The 13666-nt window shown below is 33.8% G+C and overlaps 2 protein-coding genes across 4 annotated transcripts in view; both read left to right on the forward strand.

Moving 5' to 3' along the window:
* Window positions 1–203: 203 nt before the first annotated feature.
* On the forward strand, window positions 204–1950 carry LOC134263099 (uncharacterized). The gene is made up of 4 exons (XM_062745414.1): window positions 204–395; window positions 847–1025; window positions 1206–1325; window positions 1661–1950. Exons 1-4 carry the CDS (start codon window positions 323–325, stop codon window positions 1718–1720), a joined length of 432 nt encoding a protein of 143 aa, XP_062601398.1. The 5' UTR covers window positions 204–322; the 3' UTR covers window positions 1721–1950.
* Window positions 1951–3295: 1345 nt separating this feature from the next.
* LOC134263153 (transient receptor potential cation channel subfamily M member 2-like) overlaps window positions 3296–13666 on the forward strand; it is a 31486-nt gene continuing 21115 nt past the window's right edge. For 2 of the 3 annotated variants that reach the window (XR_009991198.1, XM_062745467.1), the window contains exons 1-11: window positions 7576–7755; window positions 8006–8169; window positions 8491–8680; window positions 9372–9478; window positions 9661–9755; window positions 9949–10142; window positions 10383–10483; window positions 11200–11334; window positions 11659–11718; window positions 11819–11927; window positions 12622–12728. Coding sequence is in view for 2 of the 3 variants with exons in the window: in XM_062745467.1 (XP_062601451.1) it covers window positions 7602–7755; window positions 8006–8169; window positions 8491–8680; window positions 9372–9478; window positions 9661–9755; window positions 9949–10142; window positions 10383–10483; window positions 11200–11334; window positions 11659–11718; window positions 11819–11927; window positions 12622–12728 (1416 nt within the window). In the remaining variant the exon portion in view is untranslated. Of the gene's footprint in view, window positions 3445–3565; window positions 3661–7128; window positions 7313–7574; window positions 7756–8005; window positions 8170–8490; window positions 8681–9371; window positions 9479–9660; window positions 9756–9948; window positions 10143–10382; window positions 10484–11199; window positions 11335–11658; window positions 11719–11818; window positions 11928–12621; window positions 12729–13666 lie in introns of those variants that run through there. The other variant, XM_062745476.1, reaches the window with a different exon arrangement.

Consider the following 13666-nt stretch of genomic DNA (forward strand, 5'->3'; position numbering starts at 1 on the left):
GCTCCTATTAGTATTGTTGAATGGACTTTTCGAGCTTGAATACCGTTTGTTATCTCCCTACATTTCATTTTAAATGTATAAGGTAGATGATCTGTTTTTTATTGAACATTTCGAAATATTGACTGCACATTCAGCTGAAATTTAAGCGTTGCGAACCTAAAGTAAGTAACAAATAGAACGTTGGTATTTAAAGAAAGGCAAGTAATGGGCCTCCATATTCAGATGGCACGGATTACAATTTAAATAGCAGTAAAACACAAGTAAAGGGCTTATTTGACTCTTTTATCCCTACCGAGGCTATCCACATTTTCATTTTTGCAAAATGTCTAAATTCAATGGAACATGGGAGGATAGAGAAATAGACCCTAGCTATGAACCTTTCATGGATGCTATAGGTTTGTGATATTTTACATCAAAGATATCTACTGTTCATTAATGATTTCAATAAAATTATGTAATTTTTCAATATTACCTGCATCTGACAAACATTGTTGGTGTGAAAATTTGATAAAAATGCTTACAAACGTGTTTCAGCTAACAATCAGTTCTCAGCAATTATTAAAGCATTTTTAATCGACCTTTGTCTTTATGCTGCAGCCCAACATCCAGGATATTGATAATGTACTAGTTTTGCGACTTTTCTTTCAAAGGCCTATCATATTTTATAAATGAATTCTACATAAGATATATATTTATTTGTTATATTAATAGTTTTGCTCACCATATTTCCTACCAGTTTTCTTTATTCTTTTGAACAATGGCAACAAATGGAACTTGAGAGATAAATGTAACGACCTTCGGTACAGTGTAACATTGTTAACTAATTGGTCTTTATTTGTACCCTAGGTTTAGGAGAGTACAAAGAAAAATATAAGGGAGCATCATCCACGGCTACGTATGAAGTGAACGGTGATAAGTGGAAAATCACGTGGCTCACTTCCATGTATCCCGACAATCCCATGACGTACGAAATTGAGGTCGGAAAACCGTTTGACACACAAGGTCCCGATGGATCAGACGTGAAGGTATGATTAATCTTACGTTACTACGTTTTTGATACTGATCCATAGATCCATTATAACGCTGTTTAATGAGACAGCAGAACATGAGTATCTGTGATAAGTGAGTAATGTTTTAACGTCATTTGGATTGTTGGGAGTAACGGGATATTTGCCATAAAGTAGGTCTGCATTATCCTTTTGTAGTCAACCCTTACCGTTATCAGCGACTGTGAAACTAAAGAACACGAAATAACAAATGCTGAAGATGGCAAAAACCGAGAATTTATCATTATTAGAAAGGTTAATGGAGACATAATGGAGTATGTAAGTATCGCACTAATTTGGAAAAGTCGTTATTTATAACGCACAGTAAATGGAGTTGCTTATCATAAAAAAGGTTTTACCACACCATAGATAAATAACATCATAGTATTGACTTGAATACATTCGCGTTTTGCCAGTCCTGAGATTTCCAACATTCCTCCAAAATTTACCAAAAAACTTCCATAATTCAATAACAATACGTTCAGTTTTCATTATTAAAACTACTAAGTAGCTGAAATGTGAACAAGTTAACATTCCTACATTAAAGTTTACAATTAACACGAAATTATAGATAATATATTTTGAATATTACTGTTTCATTTCTTGCTTTTCAGACAATTGAAGCTGTTGCCTCGAAGGCAACCATGAAAGGAAAGATGTACAGAAAGAAGTAGTCTAAAGATCTAGTCAGCTAGCAAATGGACATAAATTCTACAAAAGTAGACATTAAAGACTTAAAATCACAAATCATGTTTTGAACTGAACGATCACTTCTATGCATTTGTACTTTAGAAAAGTGTACTTAAGAACTGAGAAGAGTAATAGTATCATTGATACGAAAAATGTAGTTTTAAGTACCTATGATGTACAGTATTTATCAATGAATTAAACTGTATAAAGCCTTGTTGTTTTTTTTCTCTAACAGGTTAAACTTATTATAATTTGAAACCTTTCAATCCTACTTGTAGTTCAAATTGGGTCAGTAGATTATAGCTGCATTTAAAAAAACCTTGTGTCAAAAGAGTGTACTAGATATTGAAGGTAAGAAGTAGTACACGAGGATTTCATAATAAGCACTTTATTCGATACCGTAAGTAAATAGACAGTGTAACAGTCTACAAGAGGAAGAGTTTAAATGAAGAAATTACAACATGAGGCAAAGTGACACCAAAAGTCAACAAAGAACGAGCATTTCCTATTTGCCTTTCACTAAACATTGAAGTATAAGAAATTCATATAAGGATTACAAGAAAATTATTGTGTACTATTTTTTCCCTTTTAATTCAATAATAAGTAAACTATAAAGGTTTTAACAATGAGCGCTATATATATTAAGTATATTAATTGTTGCCTGTTGGACATTTTTATGTTCCTTTTAAACAAATGAATATGGTGATTCACACATTGCAAACTTTAAGTTTCTTGTCAAAATTTCTCATCTTTCAATAATGCAAATTACTAAAATTGCAAAATGATTTTAAAATTTTGAAGTTTATAGGAACCCTTATATCTCCCTATGGTAGATCAGCTCTGTTGTGATTGTTAGAGGTATTGTCTAGGGGACAGACACAAATGTACATCGCTAGGAAACCAAAGAATTCTATCAAGGCTTAGTATGCACCAGTCATCCACTTTATATCTTTACCCTATATGTAGTGTGTAGGTAATTTCAGGTTCTTTTTTCACTAAGTAAGTGCAAGGAGATTAAAAATGCACCCCTCTCGTGTATGACGTTTATACTTGGGACACTTTATCAACGAATTGTAATAGTCTCAGCGGTATAAATTGTCTGGAGGTACATGTATCAAAAATCAATCTTCTTGCAGTGAATTTAAAAAAATGATCAAGAGCTAGTAGAGGAGTACAATACGCTCTAACTGTCATTTCTCTCTAAACACACATTAACCAAAGAATTCATGCTTTAATTTCCTATACAAAGGTCATTCTAAGATTTTACTAATTACAGGACAAAGTTTGTGAACTTTCAATGTTCCGAACTCTTGCTTTTGGCTAAAAAAACATAAGATAATATTTAACAGATTAATTTTTAAATGTACAAATATATCATGTTAATAAACTTTTTAAAAAATGAAGCTATCAAATTTAAAACGCCCGTATAAACAACAACAAACTATCAAGGAAAACCACAATAAATTCAATAATAAAAACCAGAAGTAACTCATCACGAGTTTACTGGGTTTCCATAACGCTACATCATCTAACAAACAATGATGCAGTATAGTCCCAGGAAAGGGTTCGACAATTTTAACCTCCGCTTCTACTGTCTGCACCACACACACCGAGAACAGCACGAGTTCGATCAGGGGCAGCAGCAGAGACAAGCATGACACGGGCGTCTAGATTCATGGACGTCTCCTCCATAGGTCAAGCTGAGGAGGTTAGTCAATCAATTTTATTAATAATCTATATATTCCATATCCTACGTTATATAAACAATTAATTTAATTCTAAAATTTTAAAGGACTGCATGATCAAGATTTTACCATACTATATTTCAGGATTTTTCACAAAGTTCTGAATCGAGATGGATTCGAAAGAAAATAAAGATGCGCGAGTGCGCGAGATTTGTGGCTGCAGATTTGAAATATAATTAGTAAGAAATTACTTGTGTATACGACTACGGATGTAAACAAGCAGTATTTTACTCAAATACTCAATAATTGCATCTTAATTAAAGTATATTTGCATAGGGGAAGAATAGGATGCTTAATGTTTCTCTGATGAATTACAGTAAAACTGTACATAGGCTATAAAATACATATTTCTATTTAAAAAATGGTCTGTCAGGGATACGTACTGCTGATTTGATATTTATAGGGCCAGTAGAATAGATTTCATAAATAAATTTCATCTAAGTAAACTCTTTAGCCAATAAAATTGAGTTATGTCCAAGACACGATGTAGCTACGATATCGACACATTACTTTTTTTTTTATAGTTTACTATTTCTGTTTTCTTTCTCTATCCTTATGTGTTTATAACAATGCTTTCTGTTTTAAGGTAGGTCACTCGTCAGCTTTTTGGAAAAGTTCACGCAGAACCTCTTACTTCAAAACTACATGTGTCTATCAAAATTCAATTTTTATAACATTTTTAATTTCAACAATGTTTATGTTTCTTAACATGCATCGAAAAAATTGCTCAAAAAGCTACAAAGAAGCAAGATTTGTGAGGGACTATTTTTTGTGGTGAAAGGATATTTAGCAGATAATTCTGCAAATCTGCACATTTATTAAATTTAATATCTTGGAACTTTAACCTCGCATACTTTTACTCGGAGAATATTTTCCATTGTGATATTGCTATGAATATTCAATATAGGTCTTAATTTATATTTTTAGAACAAGTTTTACACCTTCCTTCAACAAATTTTGCCAAAAAATGAAGATATGTCAAATAAGTCAAGATAAAATTTACACCATTTTTTGCCTAAAAATCACATATTTTGACCAATATTTCAAAATTAACATCACTGACCCCAACTTTTTCTTTCATTATTTTAAAGTACTCGATACTTGTGACTGATCAGCACTTAAGTCGTAAAAAGCTTGATTTAAGAAAATGTTTTATTGCCTATTTAGTTTTTTAGTACCCCAAAATATGCTACTTTTTAGTGCAAAAAGGTCACACAATAATTTACGTGCATTAATTTGCAAGATTTTTTCAATGATAAATATTATTCAAAATATTTTACGCAAAATAAGATCATATTTTTTGCCGTGGTTACACCTGATAAAATGTAATTAAGGTTTAAGTAATTAACCAATGAGTTAAACTTTAAGTGCAAAAAAGTCAACTTCATTGAACCGTAGATCAGTAAGATGCACATTGACCCCCTATTTTCTCTGCCATTTTGAGTCACTCTATATGAGTACTTATCCAAAATATACTTCTCAATAAATCCTTGATTTAAAAAATTTCACGAGTGACATACCTTAAGAAGTCTTCATTACTGTCAATATCCACGATATCGTGCCGATATCGAAACATGATTGTTCAAAGAATTATGGTTTCCATCTATAATACTAGTATTGTGTTTTTAACATGTGTTACTTGAAAACTATCTTTTATAAAACTTTCCCTGTATTGTCGATATCGTCGATATCGACGATGTAGCTTCGATATCGAATTGTGTTTGCTCAGCCCTTTGTAAATACATGTACCGTCCCTGTTACTTTGTATGTGTATTTATGTTTAATTACTTTACTTTTACGAAGATTGTACCTGCCATCGATATCGTTGATATCGACGATACCTTATCGATATTGAATCATGATTGTTAAAACACATTACTAGTACTTTACCAACCTTCACCCTAATAAAAAATCTTTATTTTCAACATATTCGATGACAATCATTTCTCAGTTTCTTCATGCAACGCTTGTGCATATTTACTTTCTGATTAAAAAATTTACCCTGCTGTCGATATCGTATCGTATCGATATCGAATCATGATTGTTAAAACATATTTAACAACTTTCACCCTCAACCAACATCTTTCTCTAAACCTAATCCAAAACAATAACAACCACAAACCCTTTCCTTATCATAATTTAATTTCATATTCATGCTAATAATGCATTAATTTGACATCACTTATGACCTTGTAAAATTATGTTATGTATCACTGTGAAAATAAGTTCGACAAATAGGATCAATATCGTTACGATATCGTCATGATATTGTCGATATCGACGACATCGACAAAGCACAAAGTCTCATATATGGTACAAAGTATTTCAATTTAACGATCGATACGATATCGACATAATATTGTCGATATCGACATCAAATTCGTACTTGGACATGTATGATGATATATTTATACAAACATGAAATACTTGGTACCATATATGAACAATCGCATTATCTCGGGTCTTTTTTCAGTGGTCGGATAAACCCCGCTTGTCGGAAAGACCCGAGAATTTGCTATTGCATTTGCCAGAGGAGAGCTGTCACTTTCGGATTTATTTGGCACTTGGAGCCTTTGATTTTCGTGCACTCGGCAATTGAGCATTGTGGGATCTTTTGTGCCTGCAGCGACTGAGACGTGGGACCTCGGTTAATACGGTCTGCACATCCAACAGTGACATTCGAATTCACAACGTAAGGAAAAACTCCTTACCCCGCGACTCTAGAACAAACGATTTAAATACTGCGCTATGGTAAATTTAAATTCAATACGTGATTTTATAAGATTCTCTGTGTTTTTGGCCCTTCACGAACATAATTATTTTAAAGTTAGAATTGATGAAGTCTAAATGTCTTGATTTCTCCTTAATGCAATATTGGATCCATTGAGTTTATTATTTTTTTAAAATAAGTTTTTCTTGCTGTACAAATAAGTAAATAGAAATTGGACACATTTTAACGTTTCTTTGGTTCCTTTTTTCAAAACTTAGCTGTTATAACTTAGCTGGTTAGATCGTCTGCTCTAGAAAGTTGATCCTTACGTCGCGGGTTCGAATCACACTATGGGACGTGGATACCAGTCCTTCGGATGAGACAGTATAAGCCGAAGTCCCGTGTCGCAGTAGGTGAAAGCACGAACAGAGCCCTCATTGCTCAATGACCGCAAGAACCAAGGATACATGTAGGTCAGAATTTGTAGCCCTCCTGGCAAGTGGTAGAATCTCCATATGAGGAAAACACTACGTTAAACAACAATCAATCAATCAATCAATCAATCAATCAAACCGTAGCTTAAACATGCTCATTATTCAACTAAAGTGGACCCTCAGATATCCAGATGCTTCAGTATCCGGACGACTTTTCCTGGGAACAGAATTGTTTAATGTTATTTGCTCTTGTTTAACTGGTAATTCAGATATCCGGACGCTTCACATATCCGTACTAGGACCAAACCGTCCGGATAAATGAGGCTCCTCTGTAGTATTTAAGAGAGGCTTATTATAATTAATGTTTTACCCCCTTGTCCAGATTTTTATCCCTTTTTTCTTTATTTATTGCCTTAACCTCGATTCACATTTTTAGCGGAATAAATATTTTTATAAATAATCATTGGAAATCTTACCAAATCTCAACGTGTCTGTTTTTTTAGCAAAATCGAAAAGGAAACCCTATGTTTCTGCGGACTACCGTTTTATAAACACAGCAGGACAACCGCAATTGCCAGTTCGCTTCCATCAGCGGTCACGTGGTCATGGAAAAGAGACACAAAAGTCCTACCAACAGATGCTTTTGGAGAGTTAGAATTTGTGGGTTACGAAGATATTCAAAGAAAGGCAAGCTTAATTTAAAGGATAAGTTTCATATTTTTGTTTTAAATAAAAGGGCATAGCGCAGTTGAAAGACATTTGTTCCTAGAGTTGATCTTCTTGCAGGATGATGATAGTTTGGTTGAAATTAGCTTAGTGGTTTTAATCAAGTCAAAAGTTATCGACTTACGGACAGTTGGACAAACGAGGAACCAGCTCAGTTAAGATTAAAAGCTGGCGTGAATCTGTGGCTCTGATTAGCTTATAGAATTTTTTTTTATTTGAACAGTACATTCGAATCGACGCAGAGACTAACATGCGAGATGTGCTCCATCTTCTGCTTAATATCTGGGACATGAAGAAACCTAACCTTCTCATTTCTGTGACCGGGGGTAGAGAAAACTTCCGAATGAAATCAAAGTTGAGAGACATTTTTCGCAGAGGAATGATCAAAGCCTCGACAAGTACAGGTAGATGGTTATAAGAAAGCAAAGGTTTAATGCTTGATTTGTACCGTTTTGTAGACATTCATTAAAACGTTAGCAGGTATACTAGTAGATCAATTTTAGCAAAGTTCCTAACCCAAGCAGTAAAAATAATCATTTTTTTTTAACATTGCATGTACTTATATATCTTGGCATATTTATTACCTTTTAAAATACTCAAGTTAACATTGTGAAAGTTATTAAACTAGGCAATAAAATTCGTTTAAATTATAAGGCGCTTGGATCCTTACCGGTGGAATCAATGCCGGAGTCATGCGGTACGTGGGGGAGGCGATGAGAGACTACTGGCTGACCGCCGCCTCCACAGTCCGGGTGATAGCCCTGGGGATAACCACGTGGGGGTGTGTGAAAAACCGAGAAGATCTCCAGGACACATTCGTGAGTCATCGTTGAAAATAATCTTTTTAAAATGTGTTGTATGCATAATAAGAGTCCACCCCACCCCACTCCCCAAAACATTATAATATGACACAAGAATCGTTTGTACAAGATATGTCTCAAGGATGCAAGAGATTTTGTCTTTATAGCTTTAGCATTCACATAACATTACGTGCCTAGCGACATGCAGTCTTGCATTTGAAGTCAAAATTAAAACTCGTTTGATATTTGTAACATTGAAGTTTCCATTACAAAACAACAGTTAGGTATTTATGGAAATTTATTTCCCCTAGCCTAATTTTTTTTCCTGTTTGAATTTAGGGGTCGGGATTGTGGCCTGCAACATACACTATGGCCCCGACAACTGACAGAAATGAGAAGTGCCTGGATCCCAATCATACTCACTTCTTACTGGTAGACAACGGAACTAATAACCAACCCGGAGTGGAAATCAAATTTCGGACAGCTCTAGAGAGAGCTATAGCTAACATAAAAACTGGAAACTCCCAAGGTAATACATTTACAGTATTCATCTTTTCGTTTTTATTTAACGTCCCTCTCGAGAATTTTTCACTCATATGGGACGCCACCACTTGCCGGTGGAGAGCTGCAAATTTTGTCCTATACTCGGCACTCAGGGCCATTGAACAGCATATGGTGGCGTCCCATATGAGTGAAAAATTCTCGAGAGGGACGTTAAAAAATATAAAATCAATCAATCAATCAATTTAGTCTTTAGTTAAAAAAGCCCAGCGACTTAATAAAAGATGTGAAACATATAAGACCAAATACGACCTGACGATGGTTTGCATTTGCAAAGAAAGTAATGAAAAATCTCAAACATTTTGCAAAAATTTGACATAACACGTATCGTTGTAATCCTTGTAACATCACTTGTTTGCCTGAAGCTTCCCCCTGTTTTTGAAAAAAAAAAATGTTTTTTTTTCATTTGTCTCTAGCTTCCCTCTATTTAAAAATGGATACTACCCAGAGTATGCCGCAGAGGCATTTCAATTTTATGCAATATATAAAGTTGCTGCCAAATACTACAGAATTTAAATTCATTGAATAAATCATCTTCATTTCGGAAGAAAACAAAAGTTCTTCCATCAATGAAACATACTATCACGTACATATCATGCAGTAATAAATTATTATTTTTTTCAATAAAAAGAAAACATTTTGTTGTTTAATTCCACTAGACGATGTTTTCGTTCCCATGATCTTACTGCTCATTGAGGGTGGACTAGATTCTTTGGAAAGTGTACGAGAATCCATCAGAAACGGAATCCCCGTAGTTATTGTGAAGGTAAACTTTTGTTCTCATTGAAGGTTTTCTTTTGCAAATGAAAGACTGATATTTATGTATATTACATAGAAGTTGTGTCGTTAATTTTCCTAAATTTTTATCGAGTTAATTTTACTACACTTTCCCTACGAAAGAAGATTATCTACAAATGATGCTGAATTCTGAAATTAATTGTTATGCAGTGGTCTGGAGGACTTGCCGACATTTTGGCTGAAATTTTTGAGAGTGCGAAGGTAGAATCTATAACTATAAAAAGCAACGGCAACAGCAGAGTAAGGTAACAGCGATGCAAAACATGTAATTATTTGGCTGTGTAATCTTTTAAAACAAAAGCTTAATGGTTGTATGAACATTTTCTATGAATAAGACCAATATTAATACTAGTATTCATAGTCATAAAATATATTTTTACAAAAAGTATTTTATTAATATTGTATTAGCATTTTTTAATATTTGTAGTGTATATTTAGGTCGCGGTCGGTGACAGATAATTCTATTCCGACCAACCTTAGGAAGGCCATTGGTGAGACACTGGGAGAAGATACTATAGAGGAGAACTATTCAATCCTACGTGAGTGTGTGTTCCAGCGGGAACTTGTCACCGTGTTCGATTACCACAGTACACTGGGAATAGATGTGGCAATTCTCAAAGGATTGTTGAAAGGTGTGTAAAATATTTAAATTTATTGAAAAAATCTCCCCTCTCCCCCCAAAAAATGTTATTGTTAAACTATGTAAAAGATGACATTTTTGTTAAAGTCACATTGAAAGCTAAGGATTTGTGATTTGTTAAACTAGGAAAGTAATAGGAGGAGTTGGTAAAGATATCAACATTATATAACTTCTCTAAAGGTTCCAGGCCCCTTGCACTCAATGAAGTGAATCCTCTCAATTTTATTTCCAGCCAACAAGGACCAAGTGTTCGATCAGCTCAAACTGGCTTTGGCTTGGAACAGAATTGACGTCGCAAAGAGCGAAATCTTCACGGAGGACAAAATCTGGCCGGTTAATTTAATCTTCAATTATTTTATGTATTATTAAAACTTACAAATCAACAGTTGTCAAAAAACGATTCGTAAACTGTGATTGGGTATAGAAAGCGCCAAAGCTCGTTTTCCATTATGCTTTACTCACAATGGTGAAATTTTAATGAGCTATACTATGGTATTCTCTTATTTCTCATCCACTGCCAGAATGGATGGGGATCGTACATGTTGGTCGTGGTTTGCGGCGATGGTGGTATCCTACCTGAAAAAAAAATTGGACCAAAAATGAATTTGTCCAACTCAGGGGGAGACTAGTTATCAAATTTTTCACAACCTAATTATTCATACAAAACCGCATTATCCCAGTTTGACTCTATTGCAACGAATATAGAGGGAAGAGTGTGAGGTGGATGGGGTTTGAAATAGTCCGTTAATAATTTTTTTTCAACAATTTAAGGTAATGGATATGGAAAAAGTAGAGAATATGATGTCGTGTGTACGATTGTAACAGTGGAAGTTAAAACTCAAGGAATACTAACAAAGTTGCTTTATCCAAGTTTAAGTCTGAAAACTGATATTCTAGATTAAGGAGAAAACATCTTTAACATTCATAAGATTTTAAAATTGAACATGGTGAACCCCTCAATATTTATCCCTTATAAGCCACATAATTTTCAACTGAAATCCAACACGAAAAATATGCAAAAACGAATCATGCAATAACTTTATTTTTAGCCTGGAAGTCTACATGAGATTTTGTTCTCAGCCATCAAACAGGATCGCGTAGACTTTGTAGATTTGTTATTAGACAATGGAATATCCCTCAAAGAATTTGTCACCACAGAAAGACTGCTAAAACTCTACAATACGGCAAGTATCAATAAATACATTAGAGTTACCGCCCGTATTCCAGGTTTAATGGCACCAGGTATGATGTGTTGAAGTAAGAAAACAAGTTAATTCTTTTCGCCAACTCAAAATAAGCATTCTCACAGACTCAGAACTATACTAGCAGATGAAAAAGAATCAAAACTCAATGATGGAAAATACTACAGTATTAAAAGTGAATTATGCCATAAAATGATTACTGAGTATATAGTCGAAACTACCGCAATGCATGAACAGAATATCTTCGATCAAAGCTACTTTTTATAACTTTTCAAATGCTGAGAAAGATTCCATTTTATGGTTTAGGCATTGGATCACACTCTTCTTAAGGAACTGCTCTGCAAAGTGAAAAGAAAGCACCATAACGTAAGTAAGTGAGGACAGCCATGAGTGAACTCAGTTCCAATATAAATAAAAATGAAATAAAACATGAAATCTTTGTCCTAACACTAATTTATCTTTGTAGAACGGCAATACAGCAATAACATTAAAAGACATCAAGAGACTTATAAAAATGTTGACAGACATTAACGTTGAGCCTTATGCAAGTCGTCCGGCTAATCAACAACCGCTGGGTAAGACAGGTTCTTGGTGGAGAGATTGTACTGTATATTTGGTGGAGAGACTGTACTGTATATTTGGTGGAGAGGTTGTACTGTATATTTGGTGGAGAGGTTGTACTGTATATTTGGTGGAGAGGTTGTACTGTTCTTAGTATTTTGTTTGTTTCCTCATTCTCGACTTTTTCTGGCTATTTATGGAAAACTTTGTATCGAGAACTTTTAGGAAAATAACATGGTTAAATCCTCTTTCTGGTAACTCATTTTGTAAATTTCTTTCGCTGTTTTAATGGGCTTTTAACTAATTGTACAGCAAATGTAATCATCAGAAGAAACTTAAATTCTTTTTTTTGTACATTTATTTTTTCTTTTATTTAGAAAACTTAATTAGTAAATACTGTAACAATTAAGAAAAAATCAAACGTAGAAGTTTGTGTCAGGGAAAGTTAACATTGATGGACTGAAAGTAACATTAATATACTTAAGATTGAAAAAGAAGCATTAGGGGTAGGAGGGGAAAATCAAGAATTTATATGCATTCAAAATTTATGTAAATGTACATTTCTTATCACCATTAAACTTTGTTTAGCCAGTTTTCACATAATGCTCACTTGACTGTTCTTGAGGTTTTCCTTTCTTGAAAAAAAGTGTATGTACATTTTGTTTGATATGTTTTAGATAATAGTTCATATGGTCAATATTTCTATAGGCAGTAATAGAAAAAAAGAATCCAAATTCCCGTTCGAGGATCTCTTTTTGTGGTCAGTTCTAATGAATCGGCAAGATATGGCGAAGTTGTTCTGGAAACAAGGAAAAGTATGTATGTATACGTGGCACAAAGGTAATTATCTGAGAAACCCCCACTAACAACCCACTAACAAAAACATAGTACGTCTGATTTACTGTAATTGAATAGTACTAATTATGATGTAGATAGTTCAGTTTTTATACACTTATAAAGAATAGAGAAGACATCCCTGATTAGTTTGTGGCATTTGATTAGGAAAAGGTTATATAAAGAGAAATAAGATACCTTATAATACTATACATGTAGGTGTGTTTTGATCTGTGGTAGTAAACATGGCATTGTCTTCTTTCTTTGTTTTTACTTTTTTATCATTTCGATGCAATAAATGCAACCGTGTTTATATGCGATGCTAAAAGTATTTTTTTCACGAATAATAAAGTGACTTTGTCGTCTGAATTTATTCCGATTTGAAAAAAAAAATCTTGCACACACTGAGTAAATCACATGCACTGTATTTGTGACTGAAGTAAGTGGAAGAAGAACTTTAAAACATCAGCAGTTTCGTTTAAATTCATTATTTCGTACATGTAAGTTCTACGGTCAATGCAATATACTTTTCAGCAAATGCAATCTTTTATTAAGCCAAGTGCTTATTTACGTTTTTCATACTAATTGTTTGATCATCTTTTGACATACGGATTTGTTTACGGATTTTACCATTATTATCTGATCACGACAAGGAGCAAACCTCGGATGTTATCGGTATTCAGGGGATGGTCACTCCTCCGTGGCACCTGATCCCACCTCTGATGTTTTAGAGGTCCGTGTTTGCTCTGCTCCTGATATGTATTGTTTCATTAAATGGACTTTTGAACTTTAATACTCTTTGTTATCTCCATGAAATGAAAAAAAAAGAAAAATAAGCTGCTCAAGTGAATTTACACATTTGGTTGATATGTTGACGATTTGATTGTCAATTGTTATCGTTTGGGACAGATCACAGATC

This window comes from Saccostrea cucullata, unplaced genomic scaffold (assembly GCF_032062105.1).
Source record: "Saccostrea cucullata isolate Sc308-1 unplaced genomic scaffold, CSIRO_AGI_Scuc_v1 ctg691, whole genome shotgun sequence".
In the NCBI taxonomy this organism is placed as follows: Eukaryota; Metazoa; Mollusca; class Bivalvia; order Ostreida; family Ostreidae; genus Saccostrea; species Saccostrea cuccullata.

Coding starts and splice junctions, on each gene's coding strand:
- LOC134263099 (XM_062745414.1), top strand. CDS start 323: ATGTCTAAATTCAATGGAACATGGGAGGATAGAGAAATAGACCCTAGC. Junction 1,026..1,205: donor CCGATGGATCAGACGTGAAG/GTATGATTAATC, acceptor ATCCTTTTGTAG/TCAACCCTTACCGTTATCAG. Junction 1,326..1,660: donor ATGGAGACATAATGGAGTAT/GTAAGTATCGCA, acceptor CTTGCTTTTCAG/ACAATTGAAGCTGTTGCCTC.